Source organism: Salvelinus sp. IW2-2015, linkage group LG2, assembly GCF_002910315.2.
Source record: "Salvelinus sp. IW2-2015 linkage group LG2, ASM291031v2, whole genome shotgun sequence".
NCBI classification, from domain to species: Eukaryota; Metazoa; Chordata; class Actinopteri; order Salmoniformes; family Salmonidae; genus Salvelinus; species Salvelinus sp. IW2-2015.
The window spans coordinates 40,779,347-40,805,959 of NC_036839.1; the positions used below are offsets into that span (position 1 = coordinate 40,779,347).

General features: G+C 43.5%; 1 protein-coding gene across 1 annotated transcript in view; it reads left to right on the top strand.

The window, feature by feature from the left end:
- LOC111980182 (ubiquitin carboxyl-terminal hydrolase 9X) overlaps window positions 1-26,613 on the top strand; it is an 80,869-nt gene that overhangs the window by 18,357 nt on the left and 35,899 nt on the right. Inside the window, exons 6-28 of the mRNA XM_070449163.1 lie at window positions 1,431-1,649; window positions 2,903-3,018; window positions 3,359-3,610; window positions 3,830-3,968; window positions 4,980-5,132; window positions 5,459-5,563; window positions 5,815-5,913; window positions 6,005-6,112; window positions 6,280-6,416; window positions 7,078-7,116; window positions 7,889-8,022; window positions 8,263-8,353; window positions 8,599-8,712; window positions 8,869-9,097; window positions 14,818-14,913; window positions 16,602-16,813; window positions 19,768-20,008; window positions 20,191-20,340; window positions 20,689-20,809; window positions 22,875-23,005; window positions 23,146-23,424; window positions 23,529-23,654; window positions 23,777-23,914. Coding sequence (XP_070305264.1) covers window positions 1,431-1,649; window positions 2,903-3,018; window positions 3,359-3,610; window positions 3,830-3,968; window positions 4,980-5,132; window positions 5,459-5,563; window positions 5,815-5,913; window positions 6,005-6,112; window positions 6,280-6,416; window positions 7,078-7,116; window positions 7,889-8,022; window positions 8,263-8,353; window positions 8,599-8,712; window positions 8,869-9,097; window positions 14,818-14,913; window positions 16,602-16,813; window positions 19,768-20,008; window positions 20,191-20,340; window positions 20,689-20,809; window positions 22,875-23,005; window positions 23,146-23,424; window positions 23,529-23,654; window positions 23,777-23,914 — 3,429 coding nt within the window. The remainder of the gene's footprint in view (window positions 1-1,430; window positions 1,650-2,902; window positions 3,019-3,358; window positions 3,611-3,829; window positions 3,969-4,979; window positions 5,133-5,458; window positions 5,564-5,814; window positions 5,914-6,004; window positions 6,113-6,279; window positions 6,417-7,077; window positions 7,117-7,888; window positions 8,023-8,262; window positions 8,354-8,598; window positions 8,713-8,868; window positions 9,098-14,817; window positions 14,914-16,601; window positions 16,814-19,767; window positions 20,009-20,190; window positions 20,341-20,688; window positions 20,810-22,874; window positions 23,006-23,145; window positions 23,425-23,528; window positions 23,655-23,776; window positions 23,915-26,613) is intronic.

Below are 26,613 nucleotides of genomic sequence, written 5' to 3' on the forward strand. Positions count from 1 at the left end.
TCGACAATTTCTGTCCTCCTCTGTTGAAAGCTCAGCAGGTGTCTTATATTCCTCTGCATCAGTCTAAATTCAGTTTGCTATCTGGGCCCCTGTGCTGAAGGAAAGAAGGGAGAATGAACCGGGAGAATGCCAGTGGTGATCAATGCTCTTTTCATTGGAGGAAGGGGCTTGGGTTTGGCTGTTCTTTAACTCTGACATTGATACTGAATAGCCTTTCTCAGTGGAGCGTGAGTCACCCACTGTTGACAGCCCAGGCCTACCTCTAGCCCCAGGCTCAGCTGACTGCTGTGCCCACCTTACAATTTATCCTACCGTTTCTACTGTTCTGCGTGCCAATTCAGATTTTTTTYAATGACGATTTTCGTGGAACAATTTCATTTCAAAGTCGTTCTCTCATGGTTAATCATAAAAATCTGAATTAAAATGATAAAAATGTGASATCACCAGCCTCTGCCTTATGGACACATTGATACACTGTGATTCATTGGCGGGTAAAGAAATGAGTGCATAGAACTCATAGCCTTTAGGACAGTGCAGCAGTAGGCCTATAAGCTCTTTCTCACCGAGGATTGTGATTATCGAGGGGGAGATTGTTGGAAAGATTTTTCAAATAGCTTACGTTGAGAAACTATAGTTTCATTATTATCATTTGTAATGGATGTATAAAAAAAAAACATTAAAAAAAAAAACTTAAAAAATTATCATTTGTAATGGATGTATAAAAAAAAAACATTAAAAAAAAAAACTTAAAAAAAAAAACATAACACTTTCTTACATTTCCGTGCAGCAGGCCAGTTACTTCTATGCATGCTCAGGYGCACGTGCTCCCTCAACATTATTTTACCTTTATTTAACTAGGCAAGTCAGTTAAGAACATATTCTTATTTTCAATGACTGCCTAGGAACAGTGGGTAAACTGCCTTGTTCAGGGGCAGAACGACAGATTTTCGACCTTGTCAGCTCGGGGATTTGATCTTGCAACCTTTCGGTTACTAGTCCAACGCTCTAACCACTAGGCTACTTGCTGCCCCGATTATCAAGAAAGAGAAACCAGACACATGCTCACATGGAGCACTCCAAACAAAATACAATGAAAACATTTAAAGATCTTGTACATGATGGTTATGAAATAAACCAAAAACTTGTTTCTCAAATGACCGGTAAATTTAAATCTTCCCGGTCAAGTTGTCCGGTGCCATGTTTTCCTTTGGAAAACCTTGCAATAGACATAGTTCCTGGCCACTCGCATCCYTGCAAATATGATGGCCTCTTTTGAGTTGATACATTGCTACCGCAGACTTGGGAATGTGTTGTGAAGAAAGAGGATAGCTCTGTAGCAGCTTCAATATGGAGGAAGCTCCACCTAAGCCCTCAGTGAGGCTATGTGGAGCCGATTGCTTACAGCGATCTCGCTCTCTCTCCATCCACAGAGGTGTATCATCAGCAACACCCACCGGCTGGTGGAGCTGTGTGTGGCCAAGCTCTCTCAGGACTGGTTCCCCTTGCTGGAGCTGCTGGCCATGGCCTTCAACCCCCACTGCAAGTTTCACATCTACAATGGCACGAGGCCCTCTGAGACGGTGCCCGCCGGGGCGCAGCTTGCAGACGACGAGCTCTTCGCCCGCCCCCCTGACCCTCGCTCTCCAAAGGTAGGGTCTGAATTCAAGGTAGGCCCCCCCAAAGATTTTTTTATTACTCTGGTCCAACCACCTGTTTTATCAATGTACTCCTTATTTAGGACCCAAAACTGTTTTTAAATRTATATTTTCAGTGATTTGACACTTTTATTGAGACGGGAGACAAGCAAGTGGGAGAAAAAGGGTGGGATCGGTGGACACAGAGATTGAACCCTGGTCTCCGGCAGGGAGTCTTATGTGACTGCCGGGGAGTGTTACTGCAACACATCGGCCCCAAACTTAACCCACCCTTTTCCCCCCCAAAGATACTTTTCCAAAATCGCCAAATAACCCCACTTTTCCCCAAGACCCTATAATCTATCCTCTGATTTTCCAACACTCTCCCGAGGAAAGAAATGTTGACTTAGTTTGTCTATATCGTCTGTTTGCAAAATATATAACCCTCTATCTTCAAGGCCAATTCCCTTATTTACTGTTGAGGCTATTCTTCTATCAAGGTGGATCAACAAAAAGATACACAGAGGATGTTTTAATAAACGATGTCCTGGGACTGATGTGATATTGGCTAAACTGTCATTTTCTCTCCCAGCCAAATCTCATATAGGCACAGTGAGAAGTGTCAGATTTGTTTTTATTTATTATAGAATTGAGTCTAAATTAAATATCCTCTGGATGGATGCTCCATGGGTAAATCTTTCTAATTCACTCTCCGCAATTGCCGTAGCAACAGAAATCCAGAGAACAGGCTTTTTTATTCTTTGGCAATTTATTTTCTTGGAACAAATGTGCTCTTTGCTCTGGCCTTGCTGCCTTGCCTTAGGGCCAGTGCACAGAAACAAAGGATGACTACTCTGTGGACTGGGTAGGAAATAAGAGGAATGGAAATAAAACAAGCGGATGTACTCGAGGTGTCTGCACTGTTGTGGAGTTTAAATGAGATTAGGCGATGCCAGGGAGAGTGAGTGAGTTTGCTATGAAAACCGCAATGAATGGAGCGTGGGYCGGGGGTGGTCAATGTGAACACTGTCTGCTGTAGGTGGCAGYCTGCCCAATACAAACACTGCTGCAGCCTCTGATATGGGTCTGTGGCAGTTTTTTCCTCAGATTTTCCCTCCAATTAAGCCTTTCTGTGTAACCGCTTTGAGACTAGAGGGATGTATTTGTGTAGCCAAACAGCTTGAGTGGATAGTGGAAGCATGGTGAGTATTTTTACTTTTTAATGTATTTTTAACAAGTGGTTTGTTTTTTTCCCTCTTCGTTCACAGGGCTGGTTGGTGGATTTAATTAACAAATTCGGCACGTTAAAYGGGTTTCAAACTCTGCACGATCGCTTCATAAGTGGCCAAGCACTGAACGTCCAGATCATCGCTGCCCTTATCAAGTGAGTCGTCCCATATACATACATACACACTTTAATGGGTGACATCTAAAGAGCACGTTTCACTAGCTCTCCAGTGCTTTCTACATTATATGGAGCTAACTCCTACCATTCACCACCAGTGTTTAACATCCTACCGTGTCATCAGTAAATAAGTCCTCAGGCTCTTGCTGTGATGGGGTCTGTCTTCATGACTAGATTGATGTGGTCATTTAGCGGACGCTTTAATGTGACCCATAGAGTAATCAAACCCACAACTCTGTTGTAAGAACCATGCTTCAACCAATAGAGCTATGGGAATAGCATGGTCTACTGGACGTGTTGTGACTGTTTTGTCCTCCAGGCCTTTCGGGCAGTGTTACGAGTTTCTCACGTTGCACACGGTGAAGAAGTACTTSCTGCCCGTCATCGAGATGGTTCCTCAGTTCCTGGAGAATCTAACAGACGAGGAGCTGAAGAAGGAAGCCAAGAACGAAGCCAAAAATGATGCCCTGTCCATGATCATCAAGTCACTGAAGAACCTGGCCTCCAAGGTGCCTGGGCAGGAGGAGACCGTCAAGAACTTAGAGATTTTTAGGTTAAAAATGATTCTTAGGTGAGTTCGCTTCAGACCAAACTGTCGTGAAGGTTTTGTTTTAAAACACTTTGTAACTATTGGCTAAATGCTAACCTGAGATACCTGCACGCATTGTGTATTGATGTCAATGAGAGTTATGTAAAAATGTGAGTAATGTTCGTGGACTTTAGTTAGGAATTGCCCCAATGTGAACTATTTGTTGATGGTAATCTGTGGTGATTGTGTTTTCATCCACAGGTTATTGCAAATTTCCTCTTTTAATGGCAAAATGAATGCACTAAACGAAGTAAACAAAGTAATCTCCAGTGTGTCCTATTACACACATCGGCATGGCAACCCCGAGGAGGAGGAKTGGCTAACTGCAGAACGCATGGCGGTGAGTTAACCATCAATCAAGTATAATTTTTTATTTTGTAATTGTCAGCAAACATGAATATACACACACAAAATTAAGTTAATCAAATGTATTTGTTTAACCTGTCTAGGACTAGCGGAACCCTTCGCCAACAGCCAATTAAATTGCAGGGCGCCAAATTCAATCAACAGAAATCTCATAATTCAATTTTCTCAAACATACAAGTATTAGACACCATTTTAAAGATAAAATTCTCGTTAATCCAACCAATTAATCCGATTTCAAAAAAGCTTGTCKGCGAAAGCAGAACATATCATTATGTTAGGTCAGCAACTAGTCACAGAAAGCATACAGTGATTTTCCAACCAAAGAGAGGAGTCACAAAAAGCAGAAATATTTATAAAATGAATCACTAACCTTTGATATTCTTCATCAGATGACACTCCCGGGACAACATGTTACACAATACATGTATGTTTTGTAAGATGAAGTTCATATTTATATCCAAAAACCTCAGTTTACATTTGGCTTTGCCTCCAAAACATCCCGTGAATTTGCACAGAGCCACATCAAATCACAGAAATACTCATAATAAACATTAATAAAAGATACAAGTGTTATTCACAGATTTAAAGATATACTTCTCCTTAATGCAACCGCTGTGTCAAAAAAACTTTACGGAAAAAGCAAACCGGATTTTTTCTCAGGTTTTTGCCTGCCATATGAGTTCTGTTATACTCACAGACATCATTCAAACAGTTTTAGAAACTTCAGAGTGTTTTCTATCCAAATCTACTAATACTATGCATATATTAGCAACTGGGACTGAGTAGCAGGCAGTTTACTCTGGGCATGCTTTTCATCCAAACGTGAAAATGCTGCCCGTTATCCATAACAAGTTAACGCTACACAAGTGCTTTTGCCACAAAGTATCTAGTATAGAGAGTATACCTTAGTGTGGTTTCTGTTAGCGTAGTCGGCAGAACCGATGGTGTTTGAGTGGAGATTGAAAGATATCTGTATGTTTGTTAGGAGTGGATCCAGCAGAACCACATCCTGTCCATTGTGCTGAGGGACAGCCTTCACCAGCCTCAGTACGTAGAGAAACTAGAGAAGATACTGCGCTTCGTCATCAAGGAGAAAGCTCTTACCATGCAGGACCTGGACAACATCTGGGCTGCACAGGTACTGTGTATGCGTTTTGTTAGTGCATGTGTGTGTGCGTTTGAAGAGAAATCATTGTTGATCACACGTTGTTCATGGTTCAGGTGAAGGAGATATGAACTGTAACAGCTCTTACAACAGAATGGGAAATCCTTCATGTCTTAACTGGGGCATTTCCAGGTCTTTGGGGTTGATTAGCTGAAATGCCCTTACCTAAGCATGGATCGTTCTATCAAATTGAGTTTATGTGCTCCTGCATCTTCTCTATGTGAAATGTAAGGCTGAAAACAGATAAACCAGCAATGCGATCGCTGACATATTTTTTTGTTGACACGTTTCACCGGCAGGCTGGTAAACATGAGGCCATTGTGAAGAACGTACACGACCTTCTGGCCAAGCTGGCCTGGGACTTCTCTCCTGAGCAGCTTGACCACCTCTTTGACTGCTTCAAGGTGAGAGACTTCTCTCCACACACAACATGTTTCACTATCCTTGCGGGTACCTAAAATGTATTTCCCTAACCTTAACTCATAACCCTAAATGTAATCCGTAAGCCTAAAATAGCCTTTATCCTTGTGGGGACCTGGGAAATGTCCCTCATTTTCCTAGTTTTACTATCCTTGTGGGGACTTTCTGGTACCGACGAGGAAGCACACACACATTGCTCTCCTAACCCCTGTGGTGGTTTGTTTGTGGTCTGCAGGCGAGTTGGACGAATGCCAGTAAGAAGCAACGTGAGAAGCTGTTGGAACTGATCCGTCGCTTGGCGGAGGACGACAAGGATGGAGTGATGGCCCACAAGGTGAACATGGGTTAAAGAGATGTATTTTTCCAGCTCTTGTGCTCCATTTGGATATGAGTATTGAAGGTTCCTCTACTCCTCTCACCAYAAGGTGCTGAACCTGTTGTGGAACCTGGCTCACAGCGATGATGTGCCTGTAGACATCATGGACCAGGCCCTCAGTGCTCACATCAAGATACTGGACTACAGTTGCTCTCAGGTAATACTAGGAACCAGTCAAGAGCCAGGCGACTGCTTTCCCACAAGGCTCGAGGTATTGAGAACCAGTCAATGTTTTAGGGGTCTATTGGGGTGCTAGCAAGAATTGGCTTATGGCTGTGTGTGTTCCTTGAATAGTGTTGATGTTAATGTTCTTGTTCATTTCAGGATAGAGACACGCAGAAGATCCAGTGGATCGATCGCTTCATAGAAGAGTTGCGCACCAATGACAAATGGGTGATTCCTGCACTAAAGCAGATCCGAGAGATCTGTAGCCTGTTCGGAGAGGCTCCTCAGAATCTCAGGTAAAGAGATGGACAGGGTCCGAGTTCAACTACGGGCTGGGAGGGAGACAYAATTCATAAACTCTGTTGAACATGTTTGTGATTTACAAAGATATGGAAACAGAATGAGTACAAATTGAGGCTTATTCAGAAGGACACAAGGTAACAGACAGAAATGTACACTGGATAGCAGACATGCTTATTTGTAATGTAGAATAAGGAATTTTGTTAGCTCTATCTGCAACATTGTAAATATTCACACCACTTTCATTTTGGTTGCGCTCAGAATGCTATGCTTGGTTATACATTTGCTCTACACCTTTAAAGCATGGCCTTAATTTTTCACATAGCTGACACTCAGATGTCCCTGGCATTTTAATCACATTTCCAGAGGGGCTGAAGCATGCCAACTCTTTTGTAAACAGGCATTTTCTGTTAACAGTCTGATATTTGACCTTGCCATCCAGTTTGATCTGGTTTTCACTAACGCTTAGACAGTGATAATTCTTAGACTAAAAATGAGCGAATGTACTGTATCTTGCTTCTTTAACGCTGAGCTCTCAAAGTAGCATAGATATTGTTGAATTAGGTGCTGCTTTTAATAACGTGCAGTTGTACTGACTGAAGTAGCATTGGTAAATGCAGCAAATATGTAGCACACCACATGCCTGTTGTTTTTCAGAAAGAAAATGCCTATTAACATACAAACGAACTTAGTGGGGTAAGTTGACAGCTAATTTGGGGGATATTATGGCAAAAATCAAACTTTGAAATTGTTATGTCTAAATTCACTCTTTCTCTCAGATGGTACAACAGATCTGTAATGTTTATTTTCATTCATAAATCTGCTTTAGCAAACCTTTCTCAAGGTAAACCTCAAATTACACCATATTCCCTACACTACTGCACTACCTTTGACCAGAGCCACAAATTACCTCCATAGTGCACTACTTTTYACCAGAGCCACAAAGGTCTCTTGTCAATTAGTGTACTGTATGGGGAATTGCATGCAAAAGTAGTGCACTACATGGGAAATAGGGTGTAATTTGAGATGCACTCAAAAGCGTCTCTTTCTGCACCAGCTCCTCTTAGCTCCAATCACCGACTRTTTGCAGGGTGACATTTGGGGGGCATTTCTGGGAGCACTGCTTACTCACGTTTCCGAAACACATCGTAGTGATTTTAAGAATGAAATTCATCACCATTTCTCTTTCTGCACACACAGACACACACCCACACACAGATCCTGAGGTACTGTTTAGAATGCTGGATATACCAATACTGCTTTCTTTGCACTACAGGTGCAGAGAAGCAACAACATTTTGCAGATAAATTATTGTAATTTTGCAGATAAATTATTGTAATTTCATTAGTATGAGGGGGGTTGATGTAAAAGTTGATGTTGTCAGCCTGTCATAGACATGGTGACTAAGTCTCTGAACTTTTATCTCTCTCTCTCTCTCTCTCGCCATCCATCTCTCTCTGCTCTACAGTCAGACCCAGAGGAGTCCTCATGTGTTCTATCGTCATGACCTGATTAACCAGCTGCAACACAACCATGCCCTGGTCACGCTGGTGGCTGAGAACCTCTCTGCCTACATGGAGACCATGAGGCAGTTCTCTAAAGGTACGGACCACCTCACACAGGGGGGGACATTTTCTCATTCATCACCGTTGCCTCATTCTTGACTTTCAGACTTCTTCTGATAACAGAGAAATAGTATTTCAGATATTCTGCTATCTACCCTCTTTTTCTAACCCTGGGGCAATTGCCATGTTAGTTTTCCATTTGAAAAACCTCAGCATTTGGGTAAAATTTTAAGATGCACCTTGAGCCCTCACATAGATGATTGTGTGTGTCGTGTAGCCGAGCAGGCGGAGTTTGACCCCCAGACGGTGAGGGTAGGGAGCCGCTACAGCCACGTACAGGAAGTCCAGGAGAGACTCAACTTCCTGAGGTATGACATCACATCCGCAGGGTAGTATCATTAGGCACCAAACAGAAGAAAAGACTGTAACCGGTAGGGACTGAAGCGCTCATTTCTGTTTTCCATTGCAGAGTCCTTTAAAAAAGTTTTACATTGCATGACCTAATGAATATGACCCAGCTCGTCTTCATRGATTAGTGAATGGAAGTGAACGGTAAACTGAGTCACTGTAGTCTGATCTTCATGGTTAATGTATGTGTCTGTGTTGTCCCCAGGTTCCTGCTGAAGGACGGCCAGTTGTGGCTCTGTGCTCCTCAGGCCAAACAGATCTGGAAGTGCCTGGCTGAGAACGCAGTCTTTCTTTGTGACCGAGAGGCCTGCTTCAAATGGTACGCTGCCATCGTCAATATTATTATCACCTCGAAAGGGTGAATATGGCTCCAACATCTTTCTATTTCCTTTTACTCATTTATAGAGAACAACTCAAATGATCTACATTTTATCAACACGAAAAACACCAAGTCAACTCTGTTTTTCTTACACAGGTACTCGAAGCTGATGGGAGATGAGCCAGACCTGGACCCGGACATCAACAAGGACTTCTTTGAGAACAACGTTCTGCAGCTGGACCCGTCTCTGCTCACGGAGAACGGCATGAAGTGCTTTGAGAGGTTCTTCAAGGCCGTCAACTGCAGGGAGGGCAAGCTGGTGGCCAAACGCAGGGCCTACATGATGGACGACCTGGAACTCATAGGCCTGGACTACCTCTGGAGGGTGAGTTATTTAGCCTACTTATCACTGTTATGAAGCTGTTATAACTGGCAGCTGTTGCTACTTGTAGGCCTGGACCAATGTTCCCTCTAGTGCAGAATAAATATCAGCCCATGCAGAGAAGCATGAGATTGAACTTCACTAAACTTTCTAGAGTTTTCCCAGTTAGTTAACACTATCAACCTTTCCCTTTACTGTGGGAATTGTGATTGATACAACACAGTATTAGCCACTGTCAATGCAATACCGAAACAAAAACGAACTATGCAATACTTAGTATGCAAAACCAACTATGCATGAGATTTTGTTTTAGGCAGAATACATCGGAATAGGATTCAATAGCATTGAAAGGCACGACTCAGGCCCGTACTCTACACAGACCGGTGCGCTGTAACCAAACAGAGCTGCAGTAGGCCTATATGCAAATAGACCATTGCCATATATGGTTATGTGCCATTCACTTTCATCTGGACTGTGTTTACAGCATRAGCGGTTGTGAGTAGATGCGCTTGTTTTGAGATCAAAGCGAGAGCTGTATGTAAACACTTGTGCACATTTGTATATTTGTTCATATCATTTGCAAGATAGTGAGTTGTTAGCCCAGTTATAGATCATTTGTTGTCAGCAATGGGGGAGTGGTTGCTTCCTACAAGAGCACAAAACGTGTGCATTTCTAGCTATCTTTGAAAAGTGTGTCAGTTAATTYGATAATGTTTTTTGTCTTAAAGGGGCGGGATTGTATTTTGAGACAGCCTTAAATAAGCTAAGGAGCAAATAGGCACAGGAGTAGCATAATTTGTCTGATTCTCTGTAATAATGGTATGRGAATAGTTATGCATTTTATTTTGTCAAGTGGTTTCTTGCATCAAACAACATTTTCAGTCGCCTCCTTGACAAGTGGATAAACAGGTTAATGTCAAGCCCTGCATTGTTTTTTTCCCAAAAGTCTCATTGAACACCACACATTGGCTGCTACTGTACGCTGAATGGTAGAACAGCTATTTCCATGTTGAAATGTTACGGGATGCATTTTCTCCATTGTTTTTGATGGTAGGCCACTGGTAGGCCTACATTATGATCAAATAGCCACAGTAGCCTACCTGACCACTGTTAAAACTAACTTAAAGCGGGTACAAGAAGTTAGCTAAGTGCTGAAAAAATGGAGGGAACATTGGGCTGGACTTCCTCCGGAAGGTGGTGTTTATAAAGCCWCAGCACTGTGGTTATGCAGACAGCTGTAACCATCTTTTTAAACCTTGAACTCCCTATGGACTACATACAATGACTTCAGAAAGTATTCAGACCCCTTGACTTTTCCCACATTTTGTTACGTTACAGCCTTAATTTAAAATAGATTGATGAGGATTTTTATTTMATTAATCTACACACGATACCCCATAATGACGAAGCGAAAACAGGGTTTTAGACATTTTTGCAAATGTATCTTATTTACTTAAGTATTCAGACGCTTCGCTACGAGAGTCCAAATTGAGCTCCGGTGCATCCTGTTTCCATTGATCATCCTTGACATTTCTACAACTTGATTGGAGTACACTTTTTGGTAAATTCAACTGATTGGACATGATTTGGAAAAGCACACACCTGTCTATATAAGGTCTCACAGTTGATAGTGCATGTCAGAGCAAAAACCAAACCATGAGGTCGAAGGATTTGTCTGTAGTTCTTCGAGACAATATTGTGTTGAGGCACAGATATGGGGAAGGGTACCAAAACATTTCTGCAGCATTGAACACAGTGGCCTCCATCATTCTTAAATGGAAGAAGTTTGGAATCACCAAGACTCTTCCTAGAGCTGACCGCCTGGCCAAACTGAACAATCGGGGGGGAAGGGCCTTGGTCTGGGAGGTGACCAAGAACCCGATGGTCACTAACAGAGCTCCAGAGTATCTCTGTTGAGATGGTTGTCCTTCTGGAAGGTTCTCCCATCTCTGCAGCACTACACCAATCAGGCCTTTATGGTAGTGGCCAGACGGAAGCCACTCCTCAGTAAAAGGCACATGACAGCCCACTTGGAGTTTGCCAAAAGGCACCTAAAGACTATCAGACAATGAGAAACAAGATTCTCTGGTCTGATGAAATCAGCATGGTGGTGGCAGGATCGAGGGGAAAGATGAAACTAGAAAAGTACAGAGAGATCCTTGATGAAAACCTGCTCCAGAGCACTCAGGACCTCCGACTGGGGCAAATGTTCACCTTCCAACAGGACAACAACCCTAAGCACACAGCCAAGACCACGCAGGAGTGGCTTCGGGCAGTAGTGTTAAAAGTTCGCAATTATCATACTTTTTTAAAATGTATTGAGTATTTCTAACATACAATATACTTGCAGTGAAGCCGCTCAATAACTACATCACATTAGTCATCTAACAGACTCCCACACAGAAGCAACCAGGGTCAACACCGTGCTCAAGGGCACGTCAACAGATCTCCCAAAAGGTCAAAAACGGGGACCTGAACCAGCGATTCATCAGCCACCGGCCCAAGGAACAAAAGAGAGAAAAGAAAGACAAAGGTAAACAGAGAACAACAATGCAAAAGACATCAAGGACAACAAATCATAACAGCAAGGCCAACTGAATATGTTTGAGTGCATGTATGGCACTATTTACGTGTATGTGTGCATGTGTACAAATACCTGCACGGCATCAGCCTCAGACAAACCGGCATTAGCTGTAACAACACTGCCCCTCAGTGTCATTCAAACTTACTTTTTACGTTTTATTTTGACTTTATCTTTGAAMGTCATTCTATCCCCCGCCCAGCAACTCCACTCCCACTTGTCTCCAATTCCACATCCCAACCCTCAGCTTCCCTCAGCAATTATCATACTTGAGTAAAAGTAATGATACCTTAATAGAAAATTAAGTCACCCAGTAAAATACTACTTGAGTTAAAAGTATTTGGTTTTAAATATACTTCAGTATCAAATGTACATGTAATTGCTAAAATATACTTAAGTATCAAAAGTAAAAGTATAAATCATTTCAAATTCCTTATATTAAGCAAACCAGAGGGCACCATTTTCTTGTTTTGTGTTTAATTATGGGGAGCCAGGGGTACACCCCARCACTCAGAAAACTTACAAACGAAGCATTTGTGTTTAGTGAGTCCGCCAGATCATAGGCAGTAGGRATGTTTTTTTGATATGTGCACGAAAATCTGTTTTTGCTTTGTTGTTGAAGGAAAAAATAAATGTAATCAATTTYAGAATAAGGGGTCTGACTACTTTCCGACGGCACTGTATGTTCTACCTACACCCGTTGCCTTTTCTGGCCCGTTGTGTATCTAGATGTTTATATTTGGAGGCCTCTGTGTCTGAAACAAACKGTGAAATGACTGACGGCATGTCTAGCCTACTGTATATATATTAATGAACTGCTCAAGCATTTTACTCTGCTGCTTTCTTGATCATGTTGTCTTCTGTCTCACCAAGCCAAAATTCAAAATGCACAACTTCAAAGAAGACATACTCTCTGAATGCTGCTATTTGAGGTGATGCTCATTAGTCATTTCCGTGCATCTATAAACCTCTGGGTTCTGTGGGATTGTTTCAGGAGCAACTGGAACTGATAGACTTAGTGAGTATGGATGTATGGGAGAGGGTGGGTGGCTGACCCAGTTAGTTAGCAGCCTAGCTGTTTGTGACCTACATGGCCTGTAATCCCTCTGTGTTAAATGCAGTCCTTACATCACAGAGGAACAGACAAGTCTTCTGGATGCTGCTAAACCGAACATCAGCTTCTGTGGTGCTGAGGATGGAGGGCTGTTTAAATGTTGTGGAGTCTGTCAGTCCAATGGCTTCTGATGATGTTGTGTAGTCTGTTATGGCTTTAACGGTACATGTATTTGTACAGAACAGCTCGGTACTGAGACCTCGGTTCGGTCCGCACTGTGAACCCGAATGAGTATATAAAACACTGTCTATAGGCTACGTATGCCATTGCCAAGTGAGTAAATCTGAGCTGAAAAACACATTTTAGGCTATTCTGCTAAAACTACAGTCCATGTGCCCGATGTAATCAAAATTCATATCTTAACTAGCTGATTTCAAACTATCCTTTTCGCCATCTTTTAGGAACATTTTGGCTTCACAGTCGATTAAAACGGTGATGGACAGATAAAACGTTAATATTATGTTCCCCACTGCTCAACGAGAATAGCCTATGCAGAGTGGTGCGTGTAGCTTGTCGTCCAATCACAAGTAATCAAAGCGCCACTACAGTCAGAGCGTCAGTGTCTGATAAAGCAAGTTAGGAGATTATCTAATCAATGGAAAATGGAATTAAAATGATGGAATTAAAAGTTAAATGAGAAGTATATGCTACAACAAACAAGAGCCAGGTAGGCTGCTATTTATATGAATATTACAGAGGTGTTCTTTGTAACTAGGAAAGGAAGAACGCCCATGCAGACTCAATTAGCAGCTAATTTAGCTAGCTCTCTTAGCCAACTAGCTTCTCTCGGTTTRATGCCGTCAAGACATGTTTCTAGGTAATCATATGGGATGATTAATAGCCTAGCAATGACACGCTAGAAGTTAGTCTACTAGCGCAACTTGGCTCGGTTGGGTGCTTCCTCCCTTGCTACCGTTTCACTCGCTCACAGCACACACACCACAAGGCCCCTCTGCCTGCTCTCCCTCAAGCTGCATCCGCTCTAGTTAAAAAAAGTAGTTTACAAGTTGACTTTTCGGCTGCTTCCCTCACTCGGATCCGACCATGTCTATACGGAACTGGTGTCTATATTGAAAAATGTATGATGCCTATTTGTCGGGTTGGGAAAGCCCCAGGTCCATTTCGGAATGGGTCCTTGAGGCCCAACATAACAATCCCTGTCACAACAGACAATAATGTCACATTGTGAATTAGGGTGCTTTTAAATGTAACGTATTTGGCCCATAAACAAACATTAACAACAGTAACTGTTGGAATTTAATTTTTCAGCTGTACCGTGACCCAAAAACCGCAATATGTACCAAACCGTGGGATTGGTCGAACTGTTACACCGTTAGTCAGTCCAATGGCTTCTGATGATGATGTTGTATAGGCTGTCAGTCAGTCCAATGGCTTCTGATGATGATGTTGTATAGGCTGTCAGTCAGTCCAATGGCTTCTGATGATGATGAAACATGTGTTGGTTCAAAGTGTTCTTCTAACCTTGTTATTCACGCTCTGGGCATATTAGATGATTCACAGGTTCATTTGTTTTAGATGTGGGATTTCTAAACCTTGTTCTCACGTGCTATGCATAACTGATTCAGGAGTTGTGTTAATGTATATTTGGGTATTCAGCCTTTTTGCACAGTAGGGGCCTAGGCTACATTTGAGCTCATAGGATTTTCTCATATGCRATGTTTGGTTGTGAATAATTTATTTTATTGCATCCTAAGCGAAGCTCATTTTACAGCGCTGATGTTATTGATTTGGCTGGTAAGCCTTGCGTGGTACACATTTAGCGCGTACACACACACACACACAGTATTTGAGGCTGGGTTAATGTACTGCTGTTAGTGTGTGAAATCAGGGTCAGCGGTAGTGACTGGTGATGATTCTGTGGGCTGTTGCTGAGTGCCTATTAATGGTCCCCTCCTCTACTCTGGATGAGTCATAACACACTGTTCAGTGTTGTCTCCAGGGCTGTGTGATAGAGAGAGAGAAAGGCGGAGGCGTCCATTGATTCCATCTGAAATTTCCTCTTGCCAGGTCGTAATTCAAGGGAGCGATGACATCGCCAGTCGAGCCATAGACCTGCTGAAAGAGATCTACACCAACCTTGGACCAAAACTACAAGTCAATCAGGTAACCTGGGTGTCCCCTGTCCCGGTAACAATAACAGCTCAATCTGCTGTTAGGTCATCCTAAATCATTTAGCCATTTTGAGACAACCWCTTACATATAAACACAGTCATGAATAGAATAGTGATTTGTATTGCTGATCAATGATAGTTGATGATAATTTAGACCGGGATAGTCAGTGTGATACAACACTACAGCAACTGTTTTCCATTCCCTACCTCTGGGATCCCTGTTGCACATATTGGTTTTATGGATGTTAACGTGGTTAACTGCCGGAAAAAATATTTCACCAGTCATGCTTATCGGTCTATAGGTTAATTTGCATAATTTAGTGGAATTCAATTGGATTATGTATTTTCTTTAGTCATATCTTATCACAGGCGCGCAGCATACAGAGCCTAGTTTGAAAAGCGTAAAGGCCTATCAGCTGTCAGACAGCACGAGAGCATCTCCTCAAAATGCTGATACTGGAGTTATGTGCTTTTTTTTTTTTTTAAGCCCAGTTGTTGCACAACAAATAACAATTTGCGTGTTTTAACGGCCACAATTAATGGCCACAATTAAAATGAGCTATTTTTATTTCTCAATCTCAACTCCATAATTAAAGCACTCCTCCCATTCGCCATTCAAGTGCATAGGCTATAGTCAGCGGTAGGCCGGCTATAGTCAGCGGTAGGCCGGCTATAGTCAGCGGTAGGCCGGCTATAGTCAGCGGTAGGCCGGCTATAGTCANGGCTATAGTCAGCGGTAGGCCGGCTATAGTCAGCGGTAGGCCGGCTATAGTCAGCGGTAGGCCGGCTATAGTCAGCGGTAGGCCGGCTATAGTCAGCGGTAGGCCGGCTATCAGGACGTCATCCACCACTTTACAATGTGAGCTTGAGGCAATATAACTGTTTGAAACCTGAACGATTTACTTCACTTCAAAGAATGAGGCATGTCTTACCTTGCTACAAAGTAGCCTAGCCAAAATTCTGCCCTAGAATTGTTGAGGCATTCTTTTAGTAAATTTAGTAAATACTTCCTTGTGCCATTAACCAACATTTCTCTCCTGTTTTATTGGTTTTCATATCAACGTCCTTTCGTTGTCCAGAAGCCAAAGGCACAGTCCTAATCATATTAGTAACCCATTCTATTTGTTGCTATTAGATTCCCCCTCTTTCTATGTTTCTAACTGAGATTTTCATCTCAGTCGCATATGGAACCGTTCGCATTAGGTGTGCTGTTTAGAACAGTGTTTTCCCACAAATTTTATTTTGGCAAATTACGTTTTATTGKCTGCTTCATTAAAGCAGTTGAATATTCAATAACAGGCTATAACCTTTTGACTGGAAGACGATAGGCTTACTATTGTTGCATGTTTTCATTAAGCTCAATGAAAAATCTCTGTTCCTTGAATGCATGCATAGTATTTTCTGTTGGTCACGTCATTTTACTGTTAGGAAAAAATATAACAGTTTGTTGTCCGGTTAATGAGGGTTGGTTATTCGAAAGCAGAATTGACCAAAATGTGCATCCCTAATTGGTACTATTTCCAGTACTAGCACCTGATTCCTGACGGATGGATTGGAACACACTGCATTTAGTTCCATACAAACACTGTCAACCATTAGACATGACTCTCCCTCTCCTGAACTCACTACTCTGACTGTCCTTCCCCCCTGCCGTCCTCCCCCTCATCTGCCCCAATGCAGGTAGAGATCCACGAGGATTTCATCCAGTCATGTTTCGACCGCCTGAAGGCGTCGTACGATACGCTGTGTGTCCTGGAAGGGGACAAGGACAGCATCAACTGTGCCCGGCAGGAGGCCATCCGCATGGTCCGCGTGCTCACTGTGCTCAAGGAGTACATCAACGAGTGTGACAGTGACTACCATGAGGAGAGGACCATACTGCCCATGTCCAGGTAGGACGGACGGACTCATCCACGCAGAAGCACTGATATTGAGCCTTTTGTCCTGATAAATGTTTTCCCATTTTGTCTTGACCACTCTCTCTCCATATGTCTGTCCTCTCTGCTCTCTCATTTCCATACATTTAGATAATTACTGAGACTTGGTTCAAAAAAGTCTGTGCCAGACTCGTATGTGTCTCTGAATGGATATGATGTTTATTGATCTGACAGAGGTKGGGGTGTCGCCATATTCATAAAGAACAACTTGAATGTTGATGTCTGTATTACCAGCTCTATGCCCAATACATTTGAGTGGGAGTGGAATGTTAGTGGGAGTTTATCGCCCTCCCAATTGCCCTTAGCAAATTGTCTRACTTGCTGTCTAACTATGCTAAATCTGTATTAATATTGGGTGATTGTAACCTGGATTGGTTGATTCCATTATCAGATAGACTGGAGGATATTTATACTGAGCTAAATTTAACTCCACTGATAACTAAACCATACCACCCCAACTTAAAACACCCTGAAAAATCGACTCTTGGATATCATTCTGACTAACGCCCATTATAAGTATACAGCCAATGGAATCTTTGCTAATGAGCTCAGTGACTGTTGTCCCATTGCATGTATTAGAGATACTAAGCTACTTAAATCGTGTCTACGCATTATTACAAAGATACATTTTAGAATTTTCAATGAGTAACATTTCTTGTATTACTTGGGGTTATGTCCTCTATCTCTGATTCAAATCAGGCCCTTAAATGTTTTACCTCTCTGTTTAACTCTGTTGCACATAAGAATGCCCCATATAAAGATTAAGAGTAAAGGACAGATCTAACCCATGGTTCACGCATTAATTGTCTGAAAGATTTCATGAAAGAAACTAAGCTTGGGCTAAGGTTAGATTGACTGATTCTACCTCTGATTGGCAGTCCTTCAGACATTTGAGAAGTAGATGTCTTACTCTGGTTAGAAAAGCAGTCAACATACTTCWTGAATTGTGTATCTTAGAGTGGTGGAAATCCAGCAAATCTTTTGAGTGGTCAAATCTTTTGAAAAAAACKACCCCCTCATTTCCCTAGCAGGTTATGACAGCCTCTGGTACCATAACAGATAAAAATGACATTGGTTKTACTTTTTAATAACCATTTTGCCTCAGCTGGCTATCTATTTGAAAGAACGGTTTCTGAAAATACCTTCATTCATTTTTGTCCTTTATTCACCTATAAACAGATACCAGATAATCATGTTCTTCCAGACATACTCTTCTTCCTCATTTGAACCATTTATGTCAATGAATGTAGTGCCTTGCAGAATAAAAAATAAATAATAATCCACAGGAGCTAATTCGCTTGATCGCTTTCTAATGCAGCTTTCTGCCCGGTACATTGTAGAATCTTTGACCCACATTTTTTATTTAACAATTGCTTCTGGTGCTATCCCTAAGACCTGGAAGGYGGTGCATGTCCTCCCCCTTTACAAAAGTGGAGAACCTTTTGACCTAGATAACTTCTGCCCAATTTCTGTCCAATTTCTAAACAATCTAATATTAGAACCACTGGCAAACTATCAGCTAAGAACTTTTTTCACTTCAAATGATATTGTTAATGAACAGCAGTCTGGTGTTAGACCTGGACATGGCACCGTTTCAGCAGCTCTGCTTGTCTTTAAATTATATATTACATTGCTTAGATCATAGGAATCACTGTGCTGCCGTATTTCTAGACGTTTCTAAGGCCTTTGATACTGTCGACCATCCCCTACTCATTCAAAGAGTGTCTGAAATTGGCCACGACCAGGTGTCTTGCAGGTAGTTTTGGAAMTACATGTCAGACAGGATACTGTGTGCTTTCTGATGGTGTCARGTTACCTCAATATTACTAAAGGTGTTCCGCAGGTGTCAATTTTGGGACTTGTCCTTTTTACTATTTATATAAATAATATTGGTCTATCTGCAAAAACCTGTAACATTCATCTGTATGTATGCTGATGACCCTGTTATTTACGCTATTGTTGTAGCTGCAATCTGATTTKGTTGCCTTACAAAAAGTCCTTGTTGATTTTAAAATTAGTACTTCATGTGGGGAAAAATAACTAMATGTATGCTGTTTTCTAATTCTCATAGAAATATATTTCAGATGGGTTACACATTTATGCATTGGATGGGTGTTTCAGCAAGCACCTTCCCACCTATAAATATCTGTGCTTTTGAATTGACAATAATTTGCAGTTTAAAAAAACATACCGATGGGGAATTTAAGAAGCTGACATTTAAAAGTACGCTTTAAAAACAAATAGAAATAGATCATGCATCTCCCTAAACAGCAGGAAGCAGATTGTACAGTCAACTTTCCTGACAGTTCATGACTATGGTGACACCTTTTATCATAGTGCACTTCGCTTTATCGCAGTTTACAGTTTATAGAACGCATCACTGCATCCTGTATCAAAAGGATGACTGGTCCTCATAAAAGGTSCCGTAGATGTCTTCATTACTCCCTTTTTTGTTTACAAAGCGCTACTACACAAGCTTCCTACCTACCTCACTTCACTGTTAAAATAAAAATAGACCCCAAACCTGTTCACAGGGATGGTTAACTCTCCAGGTTCCACTAGTGCGTTACCGTTCTAGGTAAATCCGCTTTCAGTTTTAGTGCTGTCCCCACTTTTGGAATAGCTTACAAACTTCCTACATCTTGACACCCTGGTGCCTCTAGGGAAGTTTAGAACTTTAATGTTGAATGAATTGAATGACAATTGTCACTGTTTGGATTGAATAATTGTATTTGTGGWGTTTGAAGCTGTCATGTTGATTTTGTCATTTGTATTTTATTTATACTGATTATTTTGAATTTGTTGTATTGTTTTCCTTCGGGCACCTTTTATAAATGAGACCCTGGTCTCAATGGGTTYCCCTGAATAAATAAAAGTTCAACAAAAATCTCCTCTCTCTCTTCTCTCAGGGCGTTTCGGGGGAAGCACATCACGTTGATCGTGCGTTTCCCTAACCAGGGCCGTCAGGTGGATGACCTAGACATCTGGTCTCACACCAACGACACCATTGGCTCAGTGCGCCGCGGTATCCTCACACGCATCAAGGCCAACGCTACGCACACCAAAATAGAGCTMTTCATTGGCGGGGAGGTCGTCGACCCAGCCGACGACAGGAAGCTGATTGGCCAGCTCAACCTGAAAGACAAAACGGTGAGTGCAATGAGCCATGTTTTGACGAGTGACAAGTGCATTGTTTTTTTCTTTAGTCTTTACAGCTTGTTTATGTTCGTTTGGGTCATTTTTTTCTTTGACTATTTATACGGAATGGTTAGTCTGTCTTATATTCTCCCGTGTGTGTGTGTGTGTGTGTGTGTGTGTGTGTGTGTGTGTAGTTGATCACAGCCAAGCTGACCCAGGTGAGTGCCAACATGCCCTCCAGCCCAGACAGCTCCTCGGACTCTTCCACTGGCTCACCGGGTAACCATGGCAACCACTTCAGCGAAGGGCCCAACCCCGAGGTGGAGAGCTGCCTCCCTGGAGTGGTGAGTGAATTTTAAACATACTCACAGCTGCTTCCACCGGAGTGGTGCGTCGTTATCTTGTCAGTCACCGTTACTTGGGAAGGGTGCCTAGCTCTCTTGGTCCTTGACTAGAAAAAAATTTGATAGGAAAGCATCCAGATAGTAGAAAGACTGCAATGTCAAAATGCCATTTTCAACTACAGCGACTCTGCAGTTAATCTCCCACTGTTCTCTACTCCACAGTCCACACTTGTAACTACTGTCATCAAAACAAGTTTGTCTCAAAAAAGATGCATGTCTGGCCTATCGATGCATGATCGCAGATGAGTAACCCCTTGTCTCGTCTCTCTGGTCTCGCTCTGTCTTCAGATCATGTCTCTCCACCTGCGCTACGTCTCCTTCCTGTGGCAGGTAGCAGACCTGGGCTGTAGCCCCAACATGCCTCTGCTACGAGACGGAGCCAGAGTACTCATGAAGCTGATGCCTCCAGGTACAGTACTCTCTGTGGTACATGTGGGCCATGCCCTTATTCTCCACCCTTCTCCCCAAATGTGCACTTGCATACTCCCCGTCATGGATAAAATAAAATAAATGGTGTGTTATGGAGAGTTTTCCAACATTGTTAAATCTACAAGTGCACATTTCAGGAGAAGGTTGGCGAATTGGGATGTAGCCGTAGATAGGTTTGTCTCATGACATTGCTATATTTTTCTCAAAGATATTTACCAAGCCAGCATGGGTGGATAAATGTGAGATGTGTATATGACCGATATACAGATAACTAATAAAAAATAAAGGAAACATCAACTAAGTGTCTTAATAGGGGCCACCAGAACAGCTTCAATGCGACTTGGCATAGATTGTGTCTGGAACTCTATTGGATGGATGCGACACCATTCTTCCACAAGAAATACCTTTAATTTGGTGTGTTGTTGATGGTTGTGGGAARCACTCTTAGGCGCCGCTCCAGAATCTCCCGTAAGTGTTCAATTGGGTTGAGATCTAGTGACTGAGACACACAAACACTTTAAACCCCCTATGATCCTTTGAGACTCCTCTTTCAAAGTCACTGTGATCTCTTCTAGTCTTGGTAGACAAAATGTCTCACTCACCGGAAAGTTTATTAGGTACACACATCTAGTACTGGTTCGGACCCCCCTTTTCCTCCAGAGCAGCCTGAATTCTTCAGAAATGTTCCACAGGCATGTTAGTCCAWTTGCTGCAGATTGGATGGTGGTACATTCACGCTGTGACCAGCCCGTTCCATCTCATCCCATAGATGGTCTATTGGGTTGAGGTCTGGGGACTGACCAGGTCTGGGGACTGACCAGGACACTCAAGTAAACTGAACTCACTGTCATGTTCCAAGCGATGTTTTTCCACTCCTCTGTTGTCCAGTGTTGGTGATCGTGTGCCCACTGGAGCTGCTTCTTCTTGTTTTTAGCTGATAGGAGTGGAACCTACTGTAGTCGCGTGCCCACTGGAGCTGCTTCTTCTTGTTTTTAGCTGATAGGAGTGGAACCTACTGTAGTCGCGTGCCCACTGGAGCTGCTTCTTCTTGTTTTTAGCTGATAGGAGTGGAACCTACTGTAGTCGTGTGCCCACTGGAGCTGCTTCTTCTTGTTTTTAGCTGATAGGAGTGGAACCTACTGTAGTCGTGTGCCCACTAGAGCTGCTTCTTCTTGTTTTTAGCTGATAGGAGCGGAACCTGCTGTGATCGCGTGCTGCAGTAGCCCATCCGTGATACAGACCGATGAGTTGTGTGTTCTGAGACGCCGTTTTTCACAACGCTGTTGTACTGAGCCGTTATTTGTCTGTTCGTGGTCCGCCTGTTCTACTTTGTTTGGTGTTTTTGTTTGGTGTTTTTGCCCACAGGACTGCTGTTGGCTGAATGTTTTTTGTTTGTTGCACCATTCTCTGTAAACTCTAGACACTGTTGTGGGTGAAATGCCCAGGTGCCCAGGCCCAGGCAGCCGTTTCGGAGATACTGGATCCGGCGCGTCTGGCACCGACAATCATACCACGCTCAAAGTCGCTTAGGTCACTCGTTTTGCCCATGCTAACGTTCAATCGAAATGTAACTGGATGCCTCGAAGCCGGTCTGCCTGCTTTATATAGCTAGCCATGGCTACGGTACTCACTGTCTGTAGGAGCGATCCATTTTCATAAACGGGGTGGTATACCTAATAAACTGGTCAGTGAGTGTACGGTATAGAACCTGTTGATTGTGTAGATGACAGTACAGTATAGAACATGTTGATTGTGTAGATGACAGTACAGTATAGAACATGTTGATTGTGTAGATGACAGTACAGTATTAGAACCTGTTGATTGTGTGATGACAGTACAGTATAGAACCTGTTGATTGTGTAGATGACAGTACAGTATAGACATGTTGATTGTGTAGATGACAGTACAGTATAGAACCTGTTGATTGTGGAGATGGACCAGTACAGTATAGAACATGTTGATTGTGTAGATGACAGTACAGTATAGAACCTGTTGATTGTGTAGATGACAGTACAGTATAGAACATGTTGATTGTGTTTGTGTAGATAACAGTACCGTGGAGAGCCTGCGTGGTGTATGTCTGGACCATGCCAAGCTGGGGGAGAACGGCCTCAGCCCAACACTGGACTCACGCTTCTTTGGCCCCTCGCCATCACAAGTCCTCTACCTCATAGAGGTGGGTTTCATCCTGTGTGTGTGTGTGTAGTCGCTGCCGATTTGACTGTCACATCATTACCATAGCAGGTGGTCTACACTTTGCTCTCTGTTGACCAGTTCCACTGTGCATGTATATCTCTCTTCCCATCCCCTCCTCAGGTGGTGTATGCCCTGCTCATGCCAGCCGGCTCCACATTGGGTGAGGACGCCAGCGACTTCCAGTACAACTTCCTGAAGAGTGGCGGGCTACCGCTGGTACTGAGCATGCTCACGCGGAACAACTTCCTGCCGTCGGCCGACATGGAGACGCGGCGAGGGGCGTACCTCAACGCTCTTAAGATCGGCAAACTGCTGCTCACTGCTATTGGGTTCGGACACGTCAAAGCTGTGGCCGAGGCCTGCCAGCCCAACGCTGAGGGGACCACACCCGTCTCACCGGTTAGTTAGTTACTCAGTTATACGCACACACACATACAAACACATTCGTGTGAACTAGGATTGTGACAGCCATGTTGATGTTAACATCCWCTCCCTTTCTTCAGATCAACCAGGCCACTCATGACCAGGCTTTGGTCCTCCAGAGTGCCCTGCAGAACCTCCCCAACCCTGCCTCTGAGTGCATGCTCCGCAATGTAGCTATACGCCTGGCCCAACAGATCTCTGACGAGGTGAGAGGGGGGAGGGACTGAAGAGAAAGCGAAATAAGGAATAGAAAGAGGAGAGACATTATGTTGCTATGTTATTGACTGTAATATCTCCTCTAATTTAAGTCTTTCCCCATCCCTCCCAGAACTTCTTCCAGGCGTCGAAGTACATCCCTGAGATCTGTGTGATCCGGGCGGTGCAGAAGATAGCGTGGGCTTCAGGCTGTGGCACCGTACAGCTGGTCTTCAGCTCCAACGAAGAGATCAGCAAGATCTATGACAAGGTACCTACTTGTGCGGCTGCTTATCGTTCCACCATCAGTCCATTGATTGATGTTGTCTGCTTTTATTTTGGTCTCAGCCTGAGGAGATTGGAGTGTGCAGATACATTGTTGTGGGGTGTTGCGTGTTTATTTGTATTGACACAAGTGTTTGTTGTCAGTGTATCTTCTTCCTTGATACAAGGTTGGTGTTTTATGTTTGGCCTGTACAGTCACAGATCTGTTTGGCCTGTACAGTCACAGATCTGTTTGGCCTGTACAGTCACAGATCTGTTTGGCCTGTACAGTCACTATCAGATCTGTTTGGCCTGTACAGTCACAGATCTGTTTGGCCTGTACAGTCCAGATCTTGTTTGGCCTGTACAGTCACAGATCTGTTTGGCTGTACAGTCACAGATCTGTTTGGCCTGTACAGTCACAGATCTGTTTGGCACTGTACAGTCAACAGATCATGTTTGGCCTGTACAGTCACAGATCTGTTTGGCCTGTACAGTCACAGATCTGTTTGGCCTGTACAGTCACAGATGCTGTTTCGCTTGTGTTGGCCTGTACAGTCACGGTTGTGTGTGTGTTGTTGTGTGTGTGTGTGCTCGTTTGGTGCTTACTGAGCTGAATAATAGGTTGATTATGTGCACCTGCTGCCTACTTCCTGAAATACAGAGAAGAGGTTTGTGTGTTGTAAATCACAGCGGTGTTGTGTGTTCTCCCTCTACAGACGAACGTGGTTAAGGAGCCGGACGGGGAGGATGAGCAGGTGTGTTGTGAGGCCCTGGAGGTCATGACCCTGTGTTTCGCCCTGCTGCCACCCGCTCTGGACACACTCAGTAAGGAGAAGGCCTGGCAGACCTTCATCATAGACCTGCTACTGCACTGCACAGCAAGTATGTACCCCCGCTGTCTGTCTGTCTGTCTTGACTTTCTGTCGAGCAGATGTTTTAGCGTTGAGCTGGAACAAAAGCCTGCCACTCCTCAAGGATGTTTTGCCGCTGGTGGACCACAATGGTTTTTGTCTAACTGCTTTGTGTAGTGGACGAGCATGTGGGGCTATCTGTGTCTATGGTAATAATGGTCCTCTCTGATCTGTCCTCAGGTCAGTTTGTAGATTGATGGATTAGTTTGTCTGTGGTTTAATTGTCTTCTCTGATCTATTTCCAGGTCAGTTCGTCAGATGCCCAGGAGCAGTTCTTCTTATGGCCAGGTGCTGCATGGGCCACCGACCCCCTCTTCTTCATCACCCTCCTCTTCACTGTGCTGGGGGTACGTAGCAGCACTTCTTCACTGTGCTGGGGGTACGTAGCAGCACTTCTTCACTGTGCTGGGGGTACGTAGCAGCACCTCTCCTTCACTGTGCTGGGGGTACGTAGCAGCCACTCCTCTCTTTCACTGTGCTGGGGGTACGTAGCAGTACCTCTCTCTTCACTGTGCTGGGGGTACGTAGCAGCACCTCTCTCTTCACTGTGCTGGGGGTACGTAGCAGCACCTCTCTCTTCACTGTGGCGGGGGTACGTAGCAGCACCTCTCTCTTCACTGTGCTGGGTGGGTACGTAGCAGCACCTCTCTCTTCACTGTGCTGGGGGTACGTAGCAGCACCTCTTCTTCACTGTGCTGGGGGTACGTAGCAGCACCTCTCTCTCTCATGTGTCTGGGGTACGTAGCAGCACTCTCTCCTCTTGTTTCCTTATGCTAGCTCTCTTCACGTCGGGTCTGAGCACTCTTCTTGGGTGGACGTAGCAAGACCTTTCACTTGGGTCGTAGCTCATCTTCTTCTTCCGTGCTTGTTGGGGTACGTAGCGACCTCTCTCTTTTTCACTTGCTTGTCGGTGGTGTACGTTGCAGTCACTTCTCTTCTCTTTTCACTGTGCTGGGGTGACGTAGCACCCTCTCTTTTCATCTGTGCTGTTGTTGGGTTCTTGTTAGTCTAGCACTCTCTCTTCACTGTTCTGTGTGTGTTATCGTTTATGCAGCACCTTTCTCTCTTCACTGTGCTGGGGGTACGTAGCATCTACTCTTCTCTCTTCACTGTGCTGGGGGTATCGTTAGCAGCACCTCTCTCTTTCACTGTTGCTGGGGGTACGTACAGCATCTCTTTCTCTTTTCACTGTGCTGGGGGTACGTAGCAGTCACCTCTCTCTCTTCACTGTGCTGGGGTACGTAGCAGCACATCTCTCTTCACTGTGCTGGGGGTACGTAGCAGCACCTCTCTCTTCACTGTGCTGGGGGTACGTAGCAGCACCTCTCTCTTCTATTGTGCTGGGGTGTACGTAGCAGCACCTCTCTCTATCATGAGTGCTTTGAAATGTTCATTATGATCACTGCAATTATGCCTTGTTAAAATAGATTGAATTCCCTTAGCCTTAATTCGTTGAAGTAACTCCAATAATAAAAGATAGAATTTTTTCGCTTTTTTTTTTTCGTTCTATCATAGCTTTCACCTATCAGGCAATGTCAGTGCAGTGATACTTTCAATATGAAGGGGAAGGAAGTATGAAGGAGGTGTTTTGAAAGGTGTTAATTGGTTTTCCTGCTTTTCAACGATTTTGAAGCGCAAACATTTATTCTAGTGTAAATTTACTACAGGTGTAAATATGATTATTTCGGTCCTAAAGTCATTTCTCGTCAAAACTGAATTGTGAGTGAGTTCGTCTGACTTGCTTGAGTGTTGGTTTTGATTTCGTCAATGCTCACTTGCCCGCTAACACGCA